We start from the raw sequence: 27,113 nt of genomic DNA, 5'->3' as shown, positions 1-27,113 counted from the left end.
GCTGTTTATAGCCCCACTGAAGGTCAGGCAAACCTCTGAGGGCTCCGTGGTGCCGGGCCTGGTCTCCCCCCAGCATCCATCTGTCAGCAGGGGAAGATAGCAGGCAAGGACTCACAGCTGGGAAATGCATTACTAGAGGTCCCCCAGGCCAGGTCCTCCCTACTGCCAGAGCTGTCTCTGACCCTATGAGGGCTCTGATGGGAGCAGACTTGAGGCTAGCTGGGTCCTCAGAGGCCCCTGGGCCAGGATACAAGGCAAAGGCAGCTACAATGGCAGCCCCAGCTCCGTGGACTGAAGGCACCATGGGGCAGCCTGGGAGATGGCCCCTCAATTCCTTGAGTCTCCTTCCCCGTCTCTATGGGCACCCTTATGTGGGGGTTCCCCTGACCACAAAGGTCCCCCATCCCACTCCCCAAGCCTTCCTACTCCCAAACAGCTTCTCTGCCCCTTTGGAGCCAGGCTCCACCACTACCCAGGAACTATCCTAGTGGGCATTAAGTGGGCCTCGCTGGGGCTCCCTGAAAGCCAGCATCTGTGAGGGCATTTTACTGGCCACTCTCAGGACACAGCTGGGACTATGGTCCTAGACAGGAGGAGGAAGGCAGTAGAGACTCAGAGGGCGAGGTGAGGTGTGACCAGCTGAAGAGGGGGCCATGACCCCTGGCTTTGGACACAGGGATGCTGTTGCTATGTGTGGAGCGATGGGGGCCAAAGGCAGATGGATGCATGTGAAGGCTGGGGAGATGGTAGGAGCAGGACCTACAGGTCACTTCTCAGAAAGATCTGGAAGCAAAGAAAGGAGAGAAACACAGCAGGAGCCAGTTGGAGCCACCGTCAGGAAGAGGCCTTTAGCTTATTTATTGGCCAGGGGAAGACAAGATTCTAGTGAGAGGGTGAGAGATGGGACAAGGCCTCAGGGGAGGCCAGATGGGAAGGGAGCAAGCCTGGCAAGAAAGTAATTTAATCATGTGATGTTAAAATGCACTTGGGGCTCCCCTGGGGTGTCAGCCTAGGAGGGAGAAGGAGGTGCTGAAGATGCCCCCAGCCTGAGCATCAGCCATCTGCCCTTAGCACCCACCCCCACAGCTACACTGGCAGATCTAGAAGGGATAGGCAGGCAGGGGCCTGTCTGGTTGGGAGGACCAGGAGTGACAGAGCTATACTCCCTGCTGCCAGAGAACTGGGGAAATAAGAGCTGAGGGCATGGGTGACCCTGGAGCCCCCACTGGTCCCCCCTGGGACCCTGGGCAGAAGCTTTCTTCCCTCCCCCTGATACTCAGGCCCCTCAGACAGCAGTCTGGCTCAGAACTGGTTGGTCAGGGCTGGCCCCTCACCTTCCATCCTCTGCCAGCTCCGGATCTTGTTTCCTGTGGAGCCTGGGGATGTGACCTGCCAATCTCAGCCCCTCTGGCACTGTCTGAGGGTAGCTCTTTCACTTCCTTGGTTTGGAACTTGCCTGAAACTTTCTCAGCCCCACACCCTTCTTATATAATACCCCATTTAATAGGGTAATCCCCACAATCCCAAGAGAAAGGCATTGTGGCTCTTTTGAGACTAGAAAGCTTAGAGGCTAGCACTGTGACCTGAGGTCCGGCTCATGTCAAAGTCCACACTCCTCCTTTGTTCCCTGCTGAGCACACATAGGTGACTCTGGCACCAGCTCTCTCTGGACCAACCTCTGGGGTACCCTAAGACTGGGGCCCAGCAAGGCAGAAAGGCTCCTGGGGGTCAGGTGGTCAATCCTGGCTTCCAAAATCCTGGAACCTGTCTCAGGCATTTTGGAGATAGAAGCTTAGCATCCTGTGAGGATGAAAGGGGACCAAAGTTCCCAAATGAAAGGGGACCATTTAGCTGGACAAGACCAAAAAGTGAAGCAGGAACGCAACACTCATTCAAAAGAAATATTTAAGGCCAGGTGGAGTTGCTCCTAGCAGGAGGCCAAGACAAGTGGATTGCTTGAGCTCAGGAGTTGGATATCAGCCTGAGCAAGTGTGAGACCCCAACTGTAAAAGTATCTGGACATTGTGGCAGGCGCCTGTAGTCCTAGCTACTCAGGAGGCTAAGGCAAGAAGATCACTTCAGCCCAGGAGTTTGAGATGGCTGTGAGCTACTATGACACCACGGTACTCAACCCAAGGGCGACTAAGTGAGACTCTGTCTCAAAAAGAAAGAAAGAAAGAAAGGCTCGGTGCCCATAGCACAGTGGTTATGGCACCAGTCACATACACTGAAGTTGCCAGGTTCAAATCTAGCCTGGGCCTGCTAAACAACAATGACAACTGCAACAACAACAACCAAAAATAGCCGGGTGTTGTGGCAGGCGCCTGTAGTCCCAGCTACTTGGGAGGCTGAGGCAAGAGGATCACTTGAGAGCAAGAGATAGAGGTTCCTGTGAGCTGTGACGCCACAACACTCTACCAAGGGCGTCTTAGTGAGACTCTGCCTCAAAAAAAAAAAAAGAAAGAAAGAAAGCAAAAATGAAAGAAAGAAAAAGAAAAGAAAGAAAAGAAAGGGTAAAAAAAAAAAAAACGGGCTAGGCGTAGTGGCTTATACCTATAATCCTAGCACTCTGGGAGGCCAAGGTAGGTGGATTACCTTAGCTCAGGAGTTTGAGACCAACCTAAGCAAGAGTGAGACTGCATCTCTAAAAAATAGCTGGACTTGTGGCAGGTGTCTATAGTCCCAGCTACTTGGGAGGCTGAGGCAAGAGGATTACTTGAGCCCAAGAGTTTCAGGTTGTTGTGAGCTGTGATGCCACGGCATTCTACAAAGGATGACAAAGTGAGACTCTGTAACAACAACAACAAAGCAGAGACATTTAAGTGCTCAATATGGACTAGAATAGAAAGATCTTTTAAAAAAGAAAAGAAGAGAGAAAAGAGAAGAGAAGAGGCAAAACGCTTCCAAAGATTGGGATACTTTGGATCCTTTCTGGGACACCGCAGACAGAGAGAGGAAGATAGGGTCTGTCTGATGCTATCAGGGACATGGAGGCATCATGTCTGGTCTGCACTTTTCATGAGCCCTGGGCTCTGGGCTAGGGTCTGAGGGTACTGACCCTGACCTCTGCCCTAGCCCAGGCAGACTGTTCCTGCCATGGAGGGAGGACATCTGATGGCCCTTGGTCATCCTTAGGGTCTCTGCCTTCCTCCCTATAAGAGGATATCAGCATCCCAGCCCCCACCCCGAAGGGGTCAGGCCCTGCTCAGGACAGCCAAAGGCCAGGCCAGCCAAACTCTGATGAGCAGACACAGCTGTAGGGGAGGTGACAGGGGCAGGCAGGAGCTTGGCAGCTCCCTTCTGGAAGGTTTGGCCACTGACCAGGTACTGGGAGGCTGAGCCCAGTATCACCCAGCCCACACCTGAGGATGACAGGGACCAGAGACAAGGATTGATGCTACCTGGCCCACAACTGAAACATGTCCCTGAGGCAGCTCCAAAGGGGGGTCATTCAGATGGCCCCATAATAACCCCTCACTGATCTGGTTCCAGACTCTGTTGACCATCATTCTGGTCCCCTTGCTCCCCCTTGTCATCATGATCTTCTGGGCACAACTCCTCTCCTTCCTGGCAGTGTCTCCTCTGTGGCCAAAGACTCCAACCTTCTGCAGCAGCCCACCTAGCTTGTGGGCCAGGGTGACAACCTCTTCTTTGCAGATGGGTAGAATCCTCTGGGGGTATCCTGCTGTGGGAAGCCTTGTAGTGGGGTGTCTTGATGTGGGCTTGTTCCACCATGGGGCAACCTGTCATGGGAGATCCCTGTGGGGCATTCACTAGGACAGTACAGGCATTTGTTACAAAATTCACCCTGACTGCGAGCACACTAGGTTCTCCAGCTTTCTTTGAAATACCTTCGAAAGGCTGGGTGTCCATAACTCACTGGTTAGGACACCAGCCACATGCTCTGGGGCTAGAAAGTTCGATCCTGGCCCAGGCCTGCTAAACAAACAACAACAAAAAATAGCCAGGCGTTGTGGTGGGCACCTGTAGTCCCAGCTGCTTGGGAGGCTGAGGCAAGAGAATTGCTTGAGCCCAACAGTTTGAGGTTGCTGTGAGCTATGAAGCCATGGCACTCTATCGAGGGTGACAAAGTAAAAAAGAAAGAAAGAAAGAAATACCTTCAACATGAGATAGATTGATGGGTGCACAGGGGAACCCATGTGTGATAAACAAGTTGAGTGATATATTATGATACAACCATGTGGTGGGTATTTGGGTATTCACTTTAGAATTCTTCCAACTTTTTCTGTTTGAAAATGTCTGTAATAAAATGTTGGGGTACAGGAAGCTACAGAAAGGGGATTTTCTGCAGACAGGCCTGGCTGGGCAGCTCAGCTTGCCCTCAGGGGTCTCTCAGCCTTGAAAAGTGTTGTTTTCCTTTAGTATTGTAATTTCTTACCTTTTGTTCAACCTCTACACTCAAAGACAGCAACATACTCCTGTCATCAGTAAAGGTCCATATGGCGATGAGTTTGGGATAAGGGATATGTATATTTTGAGAAATCCCAAGTAGCTCTAAGATGCCCCTATAGAACTGGGAGAGCAGGCTGGACTTTGCAAGCCACACACTGTGGCTTCCTGACAATTCAGCCATTTTCTCACCTCATCTCAGAAAATTCAGGGGCTGGAGGAGGGGTGCCCTGAACATAAGGTATCCAGCATTTAAGAGGGTACCACAGCCCCTAGGGCTGAAACATCAGGTTGATGGCAATGGAGAGGGCTCGCCTGGTCTTGCCATTGGTCACCCATGTAGTACAGGGCAATATTGCTGTGACTGGTAGTGCAGTCACACAGAAACAATTTAGTTCCTGCCCCCCTCCCATAGAACCCCTCTGGGAATGAACAAGAGACTGGTGACTATAGGGTATCCTGGTTTGAAAGGGGGTTTCCCCATGAGGGGCTTGGCAGAAGGCTTCTGTCCATGTCTGTAAGTCCAGGACCTGGCCACGGGCTCACCCGGGCTTGACACCTGGTGCAAGGGACTGTCCCCAGGTCCTTTCTAGGCTCCTTCTAGGACAGCTCTCAGGCCCTGGCCAAAATCTGGCTTCTGCCAGCATTAGGAGCTGGCCTGGTCCCTGGGTCATAGCCAGAAAGATGACTGGGATGTGCCCAGAGAAGCCAGTACTTCTGGCTTCTCTGGGCACATCCATGTTGGAGCAGCAAAGCCAAGGGACACTCTCTAGCCACAGTGTGTGGGGATGCTCCACAGCCTCCTCTTTCCTATGATGTCCCTGGGGGTGGATCCTGGGAGCCTGCATAACATTCCTTGTGATGTTATGGGTGGGGGCTCCACTATGATGTGGTGAGGTCAGGTCATAAGATAGTTCTAGGTTTATCAGCAGGGCTGGGCATTCCATGCAATGTCAGAGAGGGTAGGTCAGGAATCTCCACAACACTCTAGCAGGCATCTCTAGGGGTGGGGCTGCTAATGTCACTAGCGGAGGCCATCAAACCATTTTCAGATGTCACTAGGCCCTTTGGAATTTTGCATCTCATATGATATCGCTGTGGGCAGGGCTATTACTGGAAGCCAGGCATGCAGAATTTGGCATTTGTGAATGATGGCAATGGGAGTTGCTTCCTAAATAATGTCCCAGGGGTGTGACCTTCCTGAGATTTCATAGGAAGTTCCCAGGGTGGTGTCTCAATGGCATTCTGTATAATCACACTGGAAATGGGGACTTCAGACTCTAACATTCTGTAATGTCATCAGGGTGCAAGATTTGGAAGCTGGTCCCCAAATCTGTACTTTCTCTTTTGGAGGTATGAAGCTGGCTACAAATTCCTAAGCGCTGCCCCAGTTCCCAGCTGACTTTGCTCATCCAGGGAGGGTTGTCAGCTCCCTCAGCCCTCTGCACACCTGCTGCGGTAGCACAAAGCACCTGGCACTAGGGTGCTTTTGGGTGGGTGCATTTTTCCTGCCTGCAATTGTCTCAGGGGTGTGCTGAGTCTTAGCTTCTGTGTCTCCCTTACCTCCCTGGGTTTGCAGGGTGCAGGAGTTATAGTAGGCTAACCAGTGTTACAAACAGTCCCCAAATCATCATGACTGAGCACAACAAAAAGTACTTATTCATGCAATGTCCAAAACAGTTCTTAATTACTCTCCTCTAAGCAGTGACTCGGGATCCAGGTCCCTTCCAGTTCTAGCAACTTAGCTGTCTTCCTCTTTCTGTTCTGCATCCAGTCAGCCAACAAGCAGAGAGTGCGGGATCACAATGATGATTGCTAGGGGCAGACCTGGAAGTGGCATGCGTTGCTCCCACCCTCATTCCACAGAGCTAGTCTCACAGCTGCAGTCAAATGCAAAGTGCTAGGAAATGTGGTTGCCATGTACCAGGAACTAGGTTTGGTGAGCAGCTGATACTGGCCATAGTGAATGGAGGACAAAATGACAGCCTGTATTGGATGCTTGCCTGTGACTCTTCCCTAAGGACTGTCTGGTCCTCAGGACCACCTCCTTATGCTTACCCCACCTCTGCTGTCCAATCAGATCACTCCAGGCAGCAAAGCGGCTGAGTCCCAGATGAGCCAGGGTGACCTCGTGATGGCCATTGACGGCGTCAACACAGACACCATGACCCACCTGGAGGCTCAGAACAAGATCAAGTCTGCCAGCTACAACCTGAGCCTCACCCTGCAGAAGTAGGTGGGAGCTCTCCAGAGCAGGGGGCGGGGGATCGGGTGTGGGTTTTGGGGGTCCAAAGCACAAGTTGTCTCATAGTAGTTGCATGGGCTTAGCCCTGTGCTGTAGAACTGTACAAGAAGGTAAGGACAGCCCTGAATCAAAGGCAGAACCAGGCCCAAGTCATTGTCAAGCACCTAGAAGCAGATGTTCCAGCCTCACTGTACAGATGAACTTCAAATGAAGCTCAGTGAGGGTGAGTGATGCTGCCAGCATGTTAGGCCTAGAAGCCAGGGTCCTCTTGCTTTCTCTTTGCCCAAGCAGCCTCCGAGGGACATGGCAGGGCCCTTAGGTGTCAAGCAAAGTGCCCAAGAGCCATTTCTCCATCCTGGTCAGGCCCAGGGTCTGCTTGAGAGACCCAGCCCATGTTCTTTCTCTTTTCTTGCCAGCCTGCTCAGGCAGGAGTTCCTAGCCGTGGGGGAGACCTCCTCACTCAGTCCCATTTTTGGTTTCTCTAGGTCAAAGCGTCCTGTTTCCATCTCCACAACTGCACCCCCGGTCCATTCCCCTCTGCCGGTGATCCCCCACCAAAAGGTAGGTGCTGACTGTCAGGGATGGGGTCCACTCTGAGCAGTGGTTCCTGGACTGCAGCCTGTGGCCTGCCTGCCTGATCTTTGGCTAGCCCAACTGGGATGACACGGAGGAATCAGGACTGCCCTATCCCTGTTCCTGTAGTGGCTGACTCTAGGGAAGTGGCACAAGCCCTCAGGAGCGGTGTTCAAGCCACCCATGAAACACTGAATGTGGCAGTTCTTGCCTGGGTGCTGGGTTAATAGGAAGCCAGCATGGACAGCGCTATTCTCAGGAGAAGGGTTGTCCTCCTGGCCAGGCAGGGGATAAGCTCCCAGAAGGCTCTGACCCTCATCTTCCCACAGGATAGAGGGAACCCCACAGTCCTTTCTCAGGGATTGGAGCCAGCAGGCTTGGCTTGGCTTCTGTTCAGAGCTTTGCATTCTGCCCAGCTAAATGCTAGCCCCCAGACCAATAGCTATGAGCCTCCCCTATTTCTCCAACAGCACCCTTCCCCTCTAGGTGCTCCATCCAGTGCCTATGGGGACAGGGAGTGGCTAAACATTCATACTAACGCATCTGTTTCAGATCCATAGAGAAGCACCGTGGCGCGTGAGGCCTCTAACTACTCTCTTCTCTCTCCCCTGCATGGCGCTGCTCTGTGCCAGGACCCTGCTCTGGACATGAACGGCAGCCTGATGGCATCCAGCCCCAGCCCCGAGGAAAGGGCCTGCCCAGGCACCCCAAGCACCCCGGAGCTCAGACCCACCTTTAGTCCTGTCTTCTCCCAGCCCTGCACCTTCTCCTCACATACAGAGGCTTCTGACCCCAGCCCTCCACGGGCCACCCTGGAGGCCAAGACTAGCCTGGAGGGGGCCCAGGACCCACTGGGCCCCAAAGTCCTACGGGGCTCAAGCCAGGCGAGGCAATATAACAACCCCATTGGCCTGTACTCGGCAGAGACCCTCAGGGAGATGGCTCAGATGTACCAGATGAGCCTCCGAGGGAAGGCCTTGGGTGCTGGACTTCTAGGAGGGTAGGTAACAGGCACGCAGCTCTCCACTGGTGGTCTAGGGCCACCTGGGTTCTTGGTGCTCAGCAGAGGCCTGGTCAGGTAGTCAGAATGAGGAGCTGGTACCAATCCAGCAAGGCCCAGGCCCAGGTCCAAGAAGAGGCACAGGCTCAGAGCAATGGGAACAGTGATCCTACCAACATTTGCCTTGAGCTGAGCAGACCATTGCTTCACATAAGCACCCTGGGGTGACGTGTGGGATTTTGCAGAGGAGGAAACTGAGGCTCAGAGAAGGTTAAGTCATGGTCCAGTTGTCTGATTGCTAAGTGGCCAAACTGGGCCTGAGTGCAGGAGACTCTGGCTTCCAAATGTTTCACACTAGGTCCCCCGCTTCAGGAGCTGTGGGGCAAGGACACAGGCTGGAAGGGCAAGTTCTCTCTTGGACTGGGAGTAGTCTGGGAAGGCTGCCTAGAGAAGGCAGTGCCTGCACTGTGTCTGGAAAGACTCAGCAATGGTGTCAAGGGGGTGGGCTTGTAGGACTGACCCTGGTCAGAATGTGGCAACAGAAAAGCAGGGCCCTGAGGAGAAAGGGACTGTGGAGGACAGCAACCGTGCCCCTTGCAATCTAGCTGCTGGGACTCTACAAGCACGGGAGTTAAAAGGACAAGAAGCCACCTGTGTCTCAGTGAGTGGGGCGCCAATCCCATATACCGAGGGTGGTGGGTTCAAACCCGACCCCGGCCAAACTGCAACAAAAAATAGCCAGGCGTTGTGGCGGGTGCCTGTGGTCCCAGCTACTGGGGAGGCAGAGGCAAGAGAATCGCCTAAGCCCAACCTAAGCTGGAGGTTGCTGTGAGCTGTGATGCCACAGCACTCTACTGAGGGTGACAAAGTGAGACTCTGTCTCTACAAAAAAAAAAAAAAAAAAGGACAAGAAGCCAGGGCATCATGAGAGCCTGAGGGAAGGGAGCCCCACACTGAGCACGTCTTAGCTTCTAAGTACTTCCCACTTGTCTCGTTTTAACTTCTACTATTGTTCTGTGTAAACCGCATGATTATCTCTGGGTGCTAAGGACAGAGCAAGCTGAGTTCAGGCACTAGAGCCTAGTTCAGGGCTCCTCACTTGTACACTGGGAGAAATCACACTGCCCACGTGTCAGGATTTGGGGAAGGATAAAGAAGACAGAGCACGTAAAGCACTGAGTTCTATTCTGTCAGGCGGTGTCACATAGAAGAGCCAGAGGAGGGACCTGGTCATGCTGAGCCAAGTCCACACCTTTCCCTTCACCCTTCAGAGGCTCCTGTGCCCCCACCAGGTCACTGCTCCCTAGAGATCTCCTGCTTCACCAGCTCTTCAGCTTTTGGGGGGCCCTTGAGTAGAGCAGGCCTCTGGCACTCCAAGGCATCCCTGACCCAAGGTGGCAGAGCCATATATATCCTTCCCTCTAGGGTTCCCTAGTGAAGGGCTTTTGCCAGAAACTTAGGGAATGGTGGAACGAAGATGGCTTCTTTGTCCTACCTCTCTTGGACTGTAGGTCTTCCTGGTCCTTTCTGGGACTGGCCCAAGGTAGGGATATTGGCCTCTGATGGCATGGCCACCCATGAGGACCACCTGCAGTGATGATTAATGGCTCCCTTTACTAAGCCTTTACTCTGGGCTGGGGGCCAGCTAACAGTCCACATGCTTTAACTCTCAGCAACTCCAAAAGTGGCCCTTATTTCCCCTGTCTTTCAGCTGAAAAGTCTAAGCTCAGAGAGGGTGAATGATTTACCCAAGATCACACAGTTAGTGGCAGACTAGACTAGTGCCTGACTCCACCCTGCATTGAGACAGGGACTTATCTACCTGCTGGGGAAGTCAGGGGCCAGCCCTACTCCTAGTTCCCATGACTCCTGCGGTACGTTCCCACTGGTGCCCGGGCTGCCCAGAACCTGATGAATGTGTAAATTATTACCTGAGAGAACAGCGGAGTCCAAGTTTTATCCAAGGGACAATCGGAGGGAGTGCTGTGGATGTTTCTCTAAAGTAAAGGCTGATGTTGCTGTCCCTGGGCAGTGCTGGCAAGAGGGGCTGGGAGCATTTAACCTGGGCTAGCCCAGGGCAGCCTCTGCTGGGCCAAGGCCACCAGGCCACCACCTTGCAAGTCTAATCCCCATATCTGTTTGTGGAATTTTTATCCCGTGCTGAGGGCTTTAGCCTCAGGATCCCGTTTATCTGCACAGTCCTCCTGTGCGGTGAGCACTACCATCTCAATTTAATGAATGAGGAAACTGAGGTTAAGACAGGTGGGGAAGTTGTCCAGCACTGTGGAGCTAGGAAGATACAGGTCAGAATTTGAACTCTGTCCTGTCTGTCTCTAAAAGGAAGCCCCTTCCCCTCCTCTGTCTCCTGGGCACCTTGCAGCACAATTCTTTGGCAGGTTATATCCTCCTGGGAGGGTTGGAGAGGGACAGATATGATACAATGGCCTGGGCAACCCGGCAACCTCCTTCTCATCCTCTGGGGCCGGCGTCAAGGGGTGGGGTCCCTCAGGACACTCAGTGCAAGGGCCACTGGGCAGGTCTCACATCTTGGGTTCATCTTCCTCAAGACCTGGGCACTGTTTCCTCTCTGAGATGTGTCTACTGCCACCATCCCTGCCCTGGGTCTCAGGGTGGAGAGAGGAGGCTGAGCTGGGGGCAGGAATCAAAACCAAAGAAGGAGCTAGCAGCCCCCTCCGGCCAGGCCAACACTGCCCTCTGCAGGGGGCACTGGGCTGGGCTGGACAAGATCTGACCCTGCAGCTGTCAGCGCTGGCCAAAAATGGAGAAGGAATGATGCTCCATGCTGGCCCTGTCCTAATATAGCTCCACTTGCAGCTATTTTGAGCCTGGGAGCACAGAGGGAATTTTATCAGCTCTGAGACAGTGGCAGGTCTGGGGCCAAGCGGGGCCACCACACAGGTCTCTGGAGTCGGGGATCCCTGACTTTACCTCAGCTCCCAAGGGTTCTGGGTGTGGGACAGCCAGATCCAGGACAACTGGGGCTCAGGCTCCCTGACCCTAAGCCCATGGTAAGCAGATCCCAGGAAGGTGGCAGGGTTTGGGATAGAGCCCACCACCTTCCACATTGTCACTTTCTCAGGCTTCACGCAGGCCCACTGGCCATAGAGTCTGCCACTGCAGGGAATATGCATTTAAAGAAACCTGTACATATATGCATATGTACAGACAAGGCTTCCCCCACGGAGTCTGTGTTCCAAGAAGCTTTGTCTGAGATGAGAATGAGAGGCAGGGTCTCTCTGTGGTGTCCAAGCTGGGCTGCCTCTGCTGACTCACACTTCTCCCTGGGCCTCCTCTCTCCTGCTTCCTGCCCCACTGCCAGTCCACAGGCCTTTAGGAGTGATCCCTGGGGACTGCACCACTGCCTACCCTTGTGCCCCAGGACGAATGGCCAGGGCTTACTGCCATGTACCCCCAGCACTACTGCAACGCCTGCTCCCGAAGCAGAACTCCAGAGCTGCTCTCATGAAACAAGGATTAAGTCCAGAGTTGCTGTCTGCAGAAGGCACCTGGGTCCCAGCCCTCTCCATAATAGTCACAGGCGGTCCTGTCCATCCCCAGCTTCCTCTCTGGGGCCTGTAACTGGCTGGATGTGGAGGATTCATGTATGCAGTGGGAATGCCCATGAAGATGGACAAGAAAACTCTTTTCTCTGGCAAAGCTGAGGATGCTAGGGGCTGCCAAGGGTGAAATGCTGCTGTGTCAGATGGAGAATTCCAACTCTGAGCTGGGTCCCCTCCTCACTCCTGACTCCCTAGCCAGTGCTGCGTTTCTGCCTCCATAATAACCAGTCTGAGAGCTCAACCTGCCCCTAGCAGGAGCCTTGCTCTGATCACCCTGTCTTCTTTGCTCTTTCTCTCCTCCCCAGGTGGTAGCCAACTCTCCAGCCAAGTTAGTATCAAAGGACAGCATGTGTGTGCGCTTGCGTGCCAATGTCAGCATGCATCTGCGTGTGGACAGCGTGTAATGTTGGCATGTGTGTGCCTGAGTGCATGTGTGAGTGGGGGTGTATTTGTGCCCCTGGGTAAGCCTGCATGTGTGTGAAGCTGGAGTGTGGAACAAAGGCATTTGGGGGTGGGAGCGGGGGCCCGAGTGGATGATTTTATTCCCCAATTCCTGCTGTTGCTGCTTTAAGGCTCGCAGGCTATGCGGTGGGAGACACGGGACACGGTGCTGCCACTGGGCCTGTATGAGCCTAAAGTCCTTTCTGTCCTGGCAGGACCCCTCAGAAGGGCTGCTCCTAGCCAGTCATGGTGGCTTATGCCTATAATCCTAGCACTCTGGGAGGCCAAGGCAGGTGGATTGCGTGAGCTCAAGAGTTCGAGACCCCATCTCTACAAAAAATATAAACACCAGCTGGGTGTTGTGGCAGGCACCCACAGTCCCAGCTGATACTCAGGAGGCTGAGACAATGATCGCTTGAGCCCAGGAGTTTGAGGTTGCTGTGAGCTATGACACCATAGCACTCTACTGAGGGTAACAAAGTGAGACTCCATCTCAAAAAAAAAAAAAAAAAAAAATCTTGTCTTGCCTGGGGGCACAGCCACCCATGGGGAGGAAGAGCCTCCTGTGAGTAAAGTCTGGTGGGTCACACAGTGTGCTGAACTTGGGGGCACTGGGCAGCCACAGTCCCGCTTGGAGGAAGAAGCATTGAAGTGCCCTGAAGCATCTGGAAGAGCAGAGCCCCAGGCCACAGAGGGGGTGGGCTGCAGGAAGGGCCCCTTCTTGGAAGAACCTCGCTCAGAAGCCCTGCAGGTGCCCAGTGAGGCAGCTTCTTGCCTTCCCAGCATTATGGACTCAGCTTTGGCTGCCACAGCCTCTCACACATGGCTCAGTGCCTGTCCTGATCCCCAACTCCCCTTCTTCCCCTGCTGTGTGTGTGGGGAGAGATCTCTCCATGCCTGCACCCTCCTCCCCTGTAAACACCCTGGGAAGCAGCCCAGGCTGAGCCAGTCCCCACAGGGGACCTGGGAGAGCCCAGCTGGGCCACAAAAGCCTCCCACACTGGGCTATGGGGAGGGTGCTGAGTGCTGAGGGTTTTTCTGACCAGCCCAGACCACCCAGAGTCAGCAGGGGTGCCTCAGGTACCCTGTGTGGGATCGGGGCCATGGCTTTGGGAGATCTCTCTCAAAACCCACCACCAGCAGCCCTTGCCTTGACCATCCATGTAACCACCACCTGTGTTGCCCTTTTCTTCTCCCCGTCCTTGCCTATCCTCACATGCCCCTCCCCAGTGCCAACTACCAGGAACGCTTCAACCCCAGTGCCCTGAAGGACTCAGCCCTGTCCACCCACAAGCCCATTGAGGTGAAGGGGCTGGGCGGCAAGGCCACCATCATCCATGCACAGTACAACACACCCATCAGCATGTACTCTCAGGATGCCATCATGGACGCCATCGCTGGGCAGGCTCAGGCCCAGGGCAGTGACTTCAGTGGGTAAGCACCTCCCCATCTGCACCATGCTGAGTGCCTCTGCCACACACCGGGGCTCATCATCTGCAGAACCCAGGCGACCAGGCCATCAGGACCAGCTTTCTTCCCTCACCCTGGGCCTCCTAGAGGCTCTTGGAGGGGAGCCAGCCTTTGCCAGGGCCTTCCAGAACATGACTGTCCTCTCTTCAGAAACTATCTTATGGTCAGCTTTAAGAGAAGGGTGGAGAAACATAGAATATGGTGGTGTTTTTCACAGCCTCTGCACTTTCCCAGGCTCTGTGAGGGGGCTGGCTTAGGAAGAGATTTCAGCAATTCTCTTAACAGGGATCACATTCTGGAAGCCCCCATCTTCTCACGACTAAGCCCTTCTTTAGGGAAGGCTGGGGGGTTGCCATGTTTTTCTTGCAATGACAGTCCATTCAAACATGTGGCTGGGTTTCTGGTTTGGGAAGGGGCCGAGGACTAACCACCAGAGGTGCTATTGGCAGTCAATCCCACCCGTGGGTACCTCCCTTCTCTTGATCCCAGGAAGCCTGGCCTCAGGGCAGTGGGATTTAAGACATCCTTGGTTCCTGAAATTTGCCCTTTAGCCATGGTTGGGGAATTGAAAGAGTGAGTAGGATAAGAGGAGGCTGAAAATCATTTGTGGATGAAAAATGCTAATAGTGCAAACATTAATGGGCCCTCTCTCTGTCTCTGCCTTCCTCCATGTCTCTCTCCCTCTGTCTGTGTCTTCCTTGTCTGTCTCTCTTCCTCTCTCTCTCAGCTGTTTCCTCTCTTACACACACACACACACACACACAGTCCCTTGCTGTTTTCTACTGGGAAAGCATTGAATTGCGGAACTGGCATCTCTTTGGGCATTACCTTATCCCTGTGTCAGGATCCCCAGCAAGTCAAGGCAAAAAGTCTTAAAATGACAGCTATACTTTTTTTTTTGAAGCTAGGCGGACAGATGTTGTAAGAGGGATAGAGGGTTAAAACGTCACTGATAACCCCTACCATGCTTGGCCATTCCAGAACCAGGCATTATGGCCACCATGCTGCACACAGGTTCTAAAGGGCAGACTCCAGAGGCCAAAGGATGAAAGGTGGGCGTGGGCTTCATAGGCGGTCTGTCCTGGGGAGCCTGGTGCCCTGTTGGTATCGCAGTACTACCTCACGGCCACCAGGGGGCAGAGGTCACCTGTCCTGGAGCCCCACGTCTCAAACCCCTCGGGCTTTTTTGCGTAACTCTGGGCGCTGTGGATTTATTTAATTCCATCATTCAAAGCAGGAAAAATGACCGCGCAAGCGCAAGTTTAAAAACTCAGCCATTAGCTGGTATGTACCCAGAATAACAAGGGTGCCTGACTAAGCCCAAGAGCTAACGGGGATTTCCTGTTGACATTTCTTTGCCACGTGTGCTCTTAAAAGTGGTTGCAGTCGCCAAAGAGAAGTTCAGAGGGAAATAATGGAAGAATTACTCTTCACTAACTATATTTGCTGCACCATGAGAAGACTGCAATCATTTGGTTTTACCATTTAAGTCTTCTCAGAAGACCTTTCCCGTCTCCCTGCTGTCCCCTACCCTTCCTTCCGTTTACCCTTCCCTTGCGTGCCAGGAAAGGGTCACCCTTTCCCCTCCCTTTTAATTTTAGCAGCCATGCTGGGTTGCCGCCGCGGTGCCAGTGGGTAACCTTCTTGGCCATAACGCGCTCCCGGTTCTGCTGTTAATTTCCTTGGTTCCTTCCTCACTGACAGTTTTCTTTTTCTCTTTCTCTTTTTCCTTCACCCACCCCACTCCCATAACTCATTTCTGATCCTAACCCTGCTCTCTTGTGCGCGCCACCCTCTGCCATCCCATGATGGACGCGCACTCACGGCTGGGTTTCCCTCTGCTTGGCAGGGCGTCACCGCTGGCGTAAGTAGACCGCGCGGTGTGTGTCCCATCGTCCGTCGTCTGTCTAGTTGCGGGATGGTGTGTGGGTTTGGTGGGATGTGTCTGAGGATCCGTGGGCTCTCCACGTTTTTCCTCACACCCACCTCACAGCCAAACGCCACCCCCTGCAGCCTGTGCAGGCAAGTACTTGTCACTGTGGCCGCAGAGATGGCAGAGTAACAACACTCACACTGTCCTCCCACCCCCAGGCTGGGTTTGCATCCCTGTGTTCTCCCTGTCATGCTTCAGAGTGGGTTCCTCTAGCCTTTCCCGTCTGCGGGGGACAGCATAGACCTGAATGTTAGAATCCACACTTGGCTGTTACTCAGGGCTAGAGGCTGACCAGGTGACCTCTGAGAGGCCACTCCCCAGAATCCTCACAGGAGGTGAACATGTAGGAGCCAGTGCCTACCATGGCCACCCACCAGAGGTGAAAAATGAGTCAGATTTGGGGGCAATGCATAGTGGTGACCTTGCATTGCCCCCAGTGGGAATGCCAGAGTTGACCTTGATGTTGCAGTGACCACGGAGTGCTTTCTGTGGCAAGAAGAACAGGCTAGGAGCAGGTCCAGAAAGTGGCCTCGACCCGGGGTTCCTGGACTCTAGAGCCTGTTTCATACTCTCCTGACATGTTCTCCCTAAGACTCGGGGACTTGAAAAGATAGTCCCTCACTGACTCCCAGTCTCTGCTGCACCAGCAACACAAGTCCTTGGCCTTTGCAGTTTGTGGGAAGTGATTCCAGCAATTTTGACTCCCAAGGGACTCAGTCCAGGCAGCTTTCTTGAGCCCTTGGAGCTGAGAAAGGCACAAGCAAGCTCCTCCTGGGCATGTCCCAGGGAAATGGTCTGCTCTCTAGGTTACAAAGCCCAGAGTAGATAGGCTCAAGGGTAGGGCTTGGGACCACACTTTTCCTCTCACATGGTATAATCAGTGCTCCTCTTCCCTCTCTTCCTGGTGGGCCAGGAGCCAAGACCAGGGATATCAAGTTGTGCCTTCCTTTTCCATCTCACCTAAAGACCTCAGAGCCCCTGGGACTACTCCCTATACCAAAAATGGCCTCCCCCAGCAAGAGTGAGTTTCCTCCCTCTCCTTTGCTCCTCCCTGGCTGGAATCTGCTCGTTTTTCCCTTCTGATCCCAATCACAGGCCGCCAGTACCTGTAGCTCTCTAGGCCAGGGTAGAGCCTTTGGGGACATAGGGACAGCTCTACCCAACTTGGATCACCTTTCTGTACCTCTGTTCTTATAGCCCATCCTGAGCCAGACACAGGACACCAGTCCTGGGAGATGAGGCCAGTTGTCTGTCCAGCTCCTCCTTAGATGGTAGAAGACATGGGCACTGGAAAGATGTCTCTCCCAGCCAGCTGGCCCTCTGGAGAGCAGGGGGAGGCAGGCAGGAAGATGCTGGACAGGATGGATCTGGGCTGGGCCATGTCACAGAGCATCTGGATCTTTGTAAGGCCCCAGTGGGCAGAAATGGCCTTCTTGAGCCTTTGCAACTATGGAGAGCCTGATGGAAAAGAGAGTAGCCTAAAATCTGGGAAGCCTGGATCTAGCTCATTGGGACCCCTACCTGCCATAACCTGGACCTAGCCGGCTAGTCTCTCTGAACCTCAGTTTCACTATGTATGTTATTTTTTATTTTATTTTTTTATTTTTTTTTTTTTTTTGTGGTTTTTGGCCGGGGCTGGGTTTGAACCCGCCACCTCCGGCATATGGGACTGGCCCCCTACTCCTTGAGCCACAGGCGCCACCCACTATGTCTGTTATTGCTGCAAGCTTTGCCCGAGCTTTCCATAACCTTTGAGAGGGTGGATTGGGCAGCCTAGATCCTCTGGCCCCCATGGCCAGGATTAGTGGATGTCTATGAAGCTTTTGACCATTGTGCCCTACTGTCTGATCAGGCTGGGAGGTACTAGACTCTAGAGACTTTGGGGTCCCACAAGCTCTGATCTGAGATTCACTTATTCAGCTAAGAGTTTTGAGCACCTAGCATGACACAGACCACGGGAGTCTAAGAGAAGGTCAGGAGCCCCCTCAAAGACCATGCTGCCCTGGGGCAGAGGACCAGTGGCCATCTCTATGGCTCCACTCCCTACTCCCCCAGGACAGAAACCCCACTGTTCCTCTAGGCCACACTGCAGGCTGCAGGGGCCTGGCTGCAGTGTCTCCCACACTGCCTCCCAGCGGTGTCTGCCAGCTCGCAGCTGAGCCCAGAGCCCACCGACCTCATCCAGGACAGTCATGGCATTGGTAACTCCCTGTTTGCATCCACAGGTGTGACAAGGGCAGGGGATGGTCCCTGAGGAAGCCTCTGGGTCCCCCAAATGGCCTGTTCTCACCCATATCCACACTCAGGGCATACTTAGAAAGGTCAAAATTACTTCAGGAAGACCTCTTTGGTTTCCTCCTTCCTTAAAGGGAATCCAGGAGTGGGGGTGTCTTCAGGTCTGGGCCTGGAGTAGTTCTGGGGAGGGCAGACTGGAGGGACTTGAGGCCCCAATCCTCTGGGGGTGAGAGGAATCACTGCCTCACCGGGACCATCCCGAGCACTGAGAACCCAGGCCTTGCCCACGTCTTGGGTTCTCAGATAGTAGCGGGTAAAGGCCAAGTGGACACAGAACCCTGGGGGGCACCAACAGTCACGTGTGGGCCACGGAACACAGTGGGGGAGGGCCGGCTCCAGTCTCACCCTCGCCCACAGCCTCATCTGCATTGCAGGAGCCTTCCTGTCAAAGACCTCACCGTGGACAGTGCCTCTCCTGTATACCAGGCTGTGATTAAGAACCAGAACAAGCCAGAAGATGAGGCTGACGAGTGGGCCCGTCGCTCCTCCAACCTGCAGTCTCGCTCCTTCCGCATCCTGGCCCAGATGACGGGGACGGAATTCAGTGAGTGAGGGCTGCTTGGGATGGGCACAGAGTAGGGAGGGGTGAGGGTGGCTTGCAGGGCCTGAGCTCAGCTGCTCAGTTTTGAGGCCCATGGAAGCTGAGGAGTCCAGCAGCCTTTTGGGGTTGTTAGTGGCTGGCAGAGCTCCTTTGGGCCCTCGGGCAGGCGGGTGTCCAATGACAGCAGCCATCTACTGCAGTCCCACCCGTACCAGTGGGCAGCAGGCTGGGGGTGCAACTCCCAGAAGAAATGACTTCCTGGGGCTGAGATGAGAGGACAGACCTCTGACCCATCCCAATACCATGGCCCCGGCCCAGCTCATGGCCTCTCCTGTCCACAATTGACAAGCTGGGGGCAGGGACTCCTGGGACTGGGTTGCTCTGTCAGCTCTTCCCCATGCCCCTGCTGGTGCCCTGACTAGCGCCTTTCTATCCACAGTGCAAGACCCGGATGAAGAAGCTCTGCGGAGATCAAGGTAAGTGCCTGGACTCGGGCTCTGTGGCCTTGCCCTCTAGCCCCAAACTTCCCCAACCAGCCCCCAGGCCACAGGCCTCATGGAAGGAGCCTCTCAAGTTCATGGACTTGGAAAGCCTGGCCCGAAAAGGGCCCCAGCAGATGCTGGCTTGAGGCAGCCATCCTGGGTCAGTGAGTCTCTATGCCCCTGCCCCAGGCTACAGGAGTGAAGACTCTGGGCTCTCCTGGCTCCCTCCCCGGGCAGGGGGCAGGGCTGCTTTGACCTTTGCTGGGCTGTTGAGAATGAGGGCATCTCTCCCTGTGCAGGCACCAGGCTGGCCACCTTGCCTGCCCACTCATCTCAGGGCCTATCCCCCTGTGAGTCTAAAGGCTGGGCACTGGGAAGCAGGCACATGGGAGGCCATGCTGGGCATGGACACCTGACCCCTGGACTCACCTGTCCAGACCTCCATTGAGGTACCAGTTCTATAAATTGCTCAAAGCACAACAGCTGCTGAAAGGAAGGACAAGCCCTCGACATGAGGAGGGCTTGTGCAGAACTGAGGGTGTCAAGGAGTGGTTTCCCCATCAGTGGCAGGTCTGAGGCCACAGCCACTAACCTACCATCATAGCCCATCAGGTGCTCATAGGTCTGGGCATGCAGGAGGCATGCTGCACTAGAACCCACTGGAACCCACTTGGGCCTTCCATGGTGAGGCAGGGCCTCAGTGTGATTGTACATACACTTCCAATACCAAATGTCTGCATGCTCTTCCCAGCAGAGTGTGTCTTGGGCCAGCGCTTCCTGGGGCAGCCTCTGTGTGAGGGGCTGGGGCTCAGAGGTGCTCTCCCACCCTGGGCCAAGCTTTAAGTACTTGCTAACCAGCGCGTAGTGGCCACAGGACATGCAGAGAGTAAGACTCGAGCCAGCTTGGTCTTGATGTAGATCTTATTTTTGAAACTGTGTTTTTGCCAATCTGAGTTGCTGGGCATCCAGGCCTAAAGTGTGATCCTCCCAGGCCTGCATGGAGTGGCATGCAGCCCCAGCAATGGTTCTTAACACTTCAGCGCCTGCAATGCATCTAAACAGAGTCGGAGATGAGATGATGTTTGATTTATCGCAAAAGCTAAGATCTAGCTATTTTAAGTGAGACCGAACTCTCAGCTGCCTCTGCTCCCATGCCGCGCTGTACCTACGCGCTATTCCCCTATTTGTCTGACGCTCCTCTTTGAAGCCACATGTACACATGCTTCTGTGAACAATGTAGATATTCCCAAAGATTTGACAGAGGGGTCTTGACATCACACACCCAGAGCAAAATGGCTTTAAAAACCCAGGTCCCTTCCACTAAGTGCTCAGGCAGGGGCCTTTCTCCTCTCTTCCACGAGATAAGAGCTTTGTTTTTCTGGACCCATCTACCCCCTTCTGGTTGCTTCATGTTCCTCTTCCCTTCAGTGTGCAGGGTGGTCCCACTAAGCATAGGTCTCATTACCCAGATGTCATTAGAAGACATGGTGTGGGTAGATTACTGCAAAGTTATTAAGTGAGGAAACAGGAGGACAGCATGAAAGGTAGTCTCCAGGCCTCCTCTTGGCCTTCCTCTTCCCTCCTTCCAGAAGCATCTCTTGAAGCTTGTTTGCCTGATCTGGTAGATATGTGAAGGGAGGGGAGGAAAGTCCTTTCTGCAGCCCCTAACTCCATAGGAGCTTGGTTTGGCCCCTAACTCCACAGGGGCAAAAGGCAGCAGATCTTGAGTACTCTGGCGCAACTTTCATAGCCTCTCCCTGGCTACTATAGGGTTTCATCGTAAGAAAATCTGAAAAGGTGGCCTAAGAGGAGGCTCTGGCCTCCTTTCTCCCTCAGGTCCAGGTAGCTACATCCCCCTCAGCCCCTCCCTCTGGGTTCTGGGGCCCTGCAGTGGAGGCTCTGGCCAGGGATGGAGAGGCTCCTTTTCCTGACTTTAATTTCTGGAGAGGTATCCTCATAGCAGAGCCACCCGTGTCATGAATCCCCAAGCAGCCAGTTCATGGACCTGGGGTGGGGGTGGGGTATGCAGGGGGTATAGGAGTTCACTTCTGTTTGTGATTAAAGCCTGAAGAAAGGACTGTGGCTACCCGCCACACCTGGGGCCATTGAGCAGAAAGAAGCACCCTTATTCCCCACCCTGGTCAAGGCTGGTCAGGGCTCTTGCTCCTTGGGAGCCTGACCACACTTCTATTAGTCCCCAATCCCAAGCTGGAAGTTGCACCCCACATCCTGCTGACCCTCTGGCTGCAATACTTAGATGCTGGCTCAGGGCCCTCCCTGAGATGGTACTGCCTCTTTCTCTTTCTCCTCCTAAATTAGCATCACTCCCAGTGAAGGTTTTAAGGGCTTCTCATGAAGCTGAGTTTCCCCAGGGAGGCTTCCCTGCAAACTCTTCCAAGTCTCTTACTCCCGCACAGCCTGAGTTTGCCAAGCCTGTGCATGGGGACAGCCTCAACAGTAGTCTCACGCCCATGTGGAGGTGCATTCCCCTTCTTGTTGCTGTGCAGTGAGAAAGTTGTCAGGAATGTCAAGTGAGTAGTGTCAGGCATTCTATACCAGGCAGGGGACAGGTGACGTCAAGGACAGGTGTGAATCTGCATGTCAAGCAGACCTTACAAACTCTTACTTCTGTCAGTGCCTTGCCCTCAAGTCCCACCTCTGCAGAATCTCAGAGCTGCTCACAGCCCTCCTGTCCTCTAGGGTCCTGGCTCCCAGTGGTGTCCTTGGTGTCTGGTAGCATGTAACTTCCTTCTGAGGCTCCAGTGCCCATCTGCTGGCCAGCCCAAGGCAGAGTCTAATCTCCAGGAACCCTGTCTTTACAGGTAGGGGGGACTTGAACAGCCCAGGCATCTACCATGGACTAGGCTGCCCTCCCTAGAGGCACCCTGGCACCTTGGGAAACGGGGCTAGCTTGAATATCAGCCTCCTGTCTGTTTCCACAGGGGAGCTCCTCCAGTAGGTATAGGTGATGCTGTGGCTCCCAGGTGCCATCTCAGGTAGCCAAATTAGTGCCTCCATCCCACGAACAGAGCCCTTAATCTCAGACTGGTCACCACCACTTCACTCCAGCACCCTGATGGCTCAGAAGGTTGGACCCATGTTGCATAGCTGTGATACAGATAGGGATGAGGCCAAGCCTGGCTCTGTCCTTGGCAAGACTTGAATCTGCAAGGCATCTGGATCTCACTGCTTGGGTGTACCCATTCTGGAGGCCCCCAGTGTGTGACCTAGACATGCACAACTGCCTACAAGTAACCCAGACATGCACAACTGCCTACAAGCGTGCTCACCTGGCTAAAGAACTCTGCATGTCTCCTTCACCCCAAGTGTTGAGGAGCAATGTTAATTTTAGTGAAGAGTTCCTGGAGGAGTTGAAGGTGAGGGCTGCTTCATCATACCCTACTTCCAGAACAATGTGAAGATGTCCCCACGTCCCTTCTCTATCTGGCAGCAATGGAATGCTGAGGCTCGCAGGCTCCTCCTCCCCACAGCCTTACTGGGGGCATCCACACCCTCTTCCCTCCAGAATGCATCCTCTAGGGCTGCCCCCCTCTGGCTGCAATACTTAGATGCTAGCTCAGGGCCCTCCCTGAGATGGGACCCTGGTAAAAAGGCAGTGACAAGGGTTACCTGTGTTTTGTAGATTTTTAGCTCCTGGTATTCAGCCCCACTAGCAAGTTTTAAAACCACAACTAGAGGGCGGTGCCTGTGGCTCAGTCGGTAGGGCGCCGGCCCCATATACCGAGGGTGACGGGTTCAAACCCAGCCCCGGCCAAACTGCAACCAAAAAATAGCCGGGCGTTGTGGCGGGTGCCTGTAGTCCCAGCTAGTCGGGAGGCTGAGGCAAGAGAATCGCGTAAGCCCAGGAGTTGGAGGTTGCTGTGAGCTGTGTAAGGCCACGGCACTCTACCAAGGGCCATAAAGTGAGACTCTGTCTCTACAAAAAAAAAAACACAACTAGAGAGCCCAAGACACCCCAGCGTCACCACCTGACCAGCCCTCACGGGGACCGAGGGTTTTCTTCCTTTCTCTGGCTCTCCTGTCTCTCCTTCCCTGTCTCTTGTGCCTTCCTCTCCTTGCTCCTTTCTTTAGCTAGCTAAGGATTTCTAAACAGCTACACGCAGAGCAGCTTATGAGACTTGTCAGCTGTTCCAGAATGGTCCCCGACCCTGTCACTAAGCACTGATGACAACTGTCACCCAGCCACCACAGGCCTCACTAGGACTGAGGATTTACAGGCAAACTGGCATGTCTGATCTTGCACTGTGCCCTGGGTAGTCTCTGTGGGATGTCAAGACTGTAGAGCCGTCAACAGGGTAGTGCGGACCCTGCCATGGGTCTTTGCTCATGTTGTCTCTACCCCTTCACGCCAGCCTCAGAAAGGCAGATATGTGGCAAGGTAAGACGGTACCTAGCACTTAGATTGTGGTCCTGTTGCTGAGTTTCTGTGTAGCTTTAGGCCATTCATGTGATGTTTCTGGGCCTCAGTTTCCTTCTGGTATGAGGAAAGGTCGGATTAGATCAGTGGTTTTCAAATATGTTAGCAATGGGCCCCTTTTGTCAGTCTCTCACAGAGACATAATATGCAAGGAGTAGAGTGAGGGTCTGGCTGGTGACGCAGATGCAGGAGAGTGGACCTCTGTGTGTGTGGGGATGCAGGAACCGGTCCCTGATGACTGTGACTATGCAGAAATGTAAGACCAGCACTGCCACACCTTCTGATCTTCAAAGGCCTAAAGTTAATCTTCCTGATTTTCATATGCTGGCAATTCTTTTCTTAATTAAATGTCTTATTTTGAGATAATTCCACATTCACATGCAGTTGTGAGAAAAACAGAGAGATCCTATGTGCCTTTTACCCAGTTCCCGTGTGGTAACATCCTGCAAAACTAAAACACAGCATCTCCACAAGGATGTGGATATTGACACAGTCAAGACACAGTACATTCCATCAGCCTCAGCATCCTCCCTGCTGCTGTTCCACGCCCCCCCCCTCCAGTGTTTACCCCCTCTTTAACCTCTGACAGTCACTAATTTGTTATCCATTCTCCATTTCTATAATTTCATCCTTTCAACAATGTTACATTAATGGAACCATGCAGCATGTAACCATTTTAGATTGGCTTTTTTCAATAAGCATAATTCCCTTGGGGATTCATCCAAGTTGTTGAGTGTCTCAACAGTTCATCTGTTCCTTTTAATTGCTGAGTAGCATCCCATAGTATGGATATAGTAATTAATTTTCTTTTTTTGAGACAAGCGTGTCTCACTCTGTTGCCCAGGCTAGAGTGCTATGGCATCGACCTAGCTCACAGCAATCTCAAACTCCTAACAAGCAATCCTTCTGCCTCAGCCTCCCGAGTAGCTGAGACTACAGGCCCCCACCACAGCGCCCAGCTAATCTTTTCTATGTTTACTAGAGACAGGGTCTTGCTCTTGCTCAGGCTGGTTTTAAACTCTTGAGCTCAAGGGATCCTCCCACCTTGGCCTCCCAGAGTGCTAGGATTACAGACATGAGCCACTGCACCCAGCCAGCAATTAATTTTTAAATTGAGTTTTAAACACTGTACAGGTTAAACACATTGTGCGTGTGGCTGGTTGTGGCCCCTTGGCTGCCAGGTGACACCTCTGGTATGGAGGATCTTGGCAGCCCTTTCAGCCAGAGCAGCTAGGATTCCGGCGTTGGCGGCACTAGCCTTTCCCAGGTGCAGTCTCCTCCGTTTCACGTGTCTGCCGCTGCTTGTCTGTTCTTTACTTGCCCTCAGCCGAGCAGGTGTGGGTTGAGCCCCCAGAGGTCCCACTAGCAGGAAGCAGCAGAAAATCCTGGCCCTCTGTATCTGTGACAATGGTCCTGTGAGTATGTGAGTGCACGCATGTGCCTGGGCTGTGCTCAGGCCTGGGTGGGCTGGGGCAGGCAATGGTGTGAGAAGACTTCTCTCTGGGGACAGTGAAGGCTTGGCGAGGCCAGGGCAGCACAGGAAGGTGGCAGGTCTGCCCACTAAACCTTGTCACAGGACGTAGGCGTTCCTCCTTCTCAATGCCCAGCTAGGGGACAGAGATCATTCTAGGTACACCTGCCTATTTGGTTCAGTCCTGAGAGCCCACAGCCAAAGCAGCTCTGCCCAGCCACATGGGCCAGGGAGCCCCATCTTTGCCCAGCCTGCCCCCATCCCCATTAGCCAGGCCCCTTTTCCATAGCCCCTACTCCTTCAAGGAATGGGCTTTAGTCCCTTCATCCTGGTCCCTGGGACTCTGGCCTGACCACCTAGAAAGTACCCCCTGGATAGCAAAGTTTCTCCAGGCCCACGTCCTCCCTCCCATGTCCTCCACCCCAGCTGCTTTCAGACAGGGGAATGGTGAACACATCCCCTAACCCCTTTCATTCTTCCTCTTTTCTCTGTCTTTCTGTCTCTCTCTGTCTCTGTCTCTTTCTCTCTCTGTGCCACAGGGAAAGGTTTGAAACGGAACGTAACAGCCCACGTTTTGCCAAATTGCGCAACTGGCACCATGGCCTTTCAGCCCAAATCCTTAATGTTAAAAGCTAAAAGGCTGCCTGGAATCTCCCCACCCCAACAGGCTGGACTCCCTCCCTCCTTCCCCCCACACAGATCTGGCATGTGACCCCCACGGTGATGCTTGACGATGTATAGCTGTGTTGGGGGTACCTTTGATAGCCAACTGCAGCACCCTGCCCTCACAGGTCTGATGCCAGGGCCCAGTGACACTGAGCTCTGCACCACCACCACCACCCCACAGTGCAACCATCATTGCTTTCAAATAGCCAGAGTTCCTATCCCCTGCACAGAGACTTAGCTGCAGATCAGAGAGGGCATGATGGGGTTTGCTGGTTAAACACCCCAGAACCAAGGGAAATGGAATATGCTGCTGCCAAATTTCCCACCACCCTCAGCTTCTGGCCTTGTGCCATCCTGGAATGAGTTGCCCATAGATCAAGGCCCTGGGAAGAGGCCAATCCCTGGCCCCCGGAACCCAAGGCAGCCTGGAACAGGGCTCTCTGCAGAGTAAGTGGAAGCACTAGGGTAGAAGAGGCAGAGACTCCTCCTAGCTGTGGTGAGATCGGGGCATGTGCCTTCCTTTCTGTACCATGTGTGCTGGCTCCATAGTTCTCTCTCCTGTACATATATGCATGCTTGTTCTGAAATAAAGAGGATTTGAAGTGAACCAAACCAAGCCCTAGTCATGCTGTGCCTGCGTGTGTCCCGCCCAAGAGGGGCTGTGAAGGTAGCATCTGGGACCCAGAGAGGACAGGCACCACCAGTGGGGGGCAGCAGTGCCCACCAGGCCCCAGACCCAGTGCCGTTCTGCTGCTTTCCTACCCTGCAGGGAGGGATGGCAGGTGCGAACCCGAACCCACGTGGCCTGCAGGCAGCCTTAGTCTCCTACAAGCAGTGAGTATAGGGGATACCCGGATGTCCCCTCTTCTCCTACACCCAACCAGCTGCCACCACCAAGCCGAGCCATCATCCTTCAGAAAACACGCTGCAGGCCCCTTTCCCAGGAAGGCGCTACTTATGCTCAGTCCTGGTCCAGGAGGTGAGAGAAGGTTTTTCTTGGGCACACCTAGGCAGACCTGGCAGAGTCTTTCTCAAGCAGCAGAAGGCCTTCCACTGGGTCTTGTTCCTTGGCCCACCTCAGCTTGTCCTAGTAAGGGTTAGTCAGGTTAGCAGTGGCCAAAAAGATTCCAGCCAGGCTTGCTGAGCTGTGAGCCACTAATTAAAGCTCCATCCACCTGTCTACCTATCAACCTGTCCCTGATTACATGGAATCGCAGTGAGAATATTTGCACTTAGCAAATAAAAGGCAGATGCTGAGGCCCAATCCCCTGGATTGCCTTGCTTCCTCTGTGGCTGGACTGGGCCAGTGCCCTGCTCCCACTCCTGCTGTCTGGGCACAGCTTTCTCTCCACCTCCAGGAGCCTTAGTTCTCCTACCACCTGAGAATCCACAAAGAGAAATAAGGGTGCACCTGCTTTTGTTTAGCATCCTAGAGCATACCCATATTCAGCTGACCTTTTACTGAGGACTTGCAAGGCCCAAGGATGGGTGTGGGGCAAGAGGATGCAGACAGAGACAGTTCCTAGGCAGTGGGTACCCTGAGGATGGCAAAGGACCTGATCCAAGC

The 27,113-nt window shown here is 53.7% G+C and overlaps 1 protein-coding gene across 4 annotated transcripts in view; it reads left to right on the top strand.

The window, feature by feature from the left end:
• Window positions 1-27,113, top strand: part of LDB3 (LIM domain binding 3) — a 72,969-nt gene that overhangs the window by 3,783 nt on the left and 42,073 nt on the right. For 2 of the 4 annotated variants that reach the window (XM_053583810.1, XM_053583808.1), the window contains exons 3-8: window positions 6,491-6,642; window positions 7,141-7,216; window positions 12,115-12,137; window positions 13,481-13,684; window positions 18,323-18,492; window positions 18,929-18,965. In XM_053583810.1, the coding sequence (XP_053439785.1) occupies window positions 6,491-6,642; window positions 7,141-7,216; window positions 12,115-12,137; window positions 13,481-13,684; window positions 18,323-18,492; window positions 18,929-18,965 (662 nt within the window). Of the gene's footprint in view, window positions 1-6,490; window positions 6,643-7,140; window positions 7,217-12,114; window positions 12,138-13,480; window positions 13,685-15,569; window positions 15,585-18,322; window positions 18,493-18,928; window positions 18,966-25,419; window positions 26,150-27,113 lie in introns of those variants that run through there. The other 2 variants (XM_053583807.1, XM_053583809.1) reach the window with 2 other exon arrangements.

The sequence above is a fragment of the Nycticebus coucang genome, chromosome 3 (genome assembly GCF_027406575.1).
Source record: "Nycticebus coucang isolate mNycCou1 chromosome 3, mNycCou1.pri, whole genome shotgun sequence".
NCBI lineage: Eukaryota > Metazoa > Chordata > Mammalia > Primates > Lorisidae > Nycticebus > Nycticebus coucang.
Note: the sequence above shows the minus strand (reverse complement) of the source record. Positions and strands in the feature narration are given on the sequence as shown.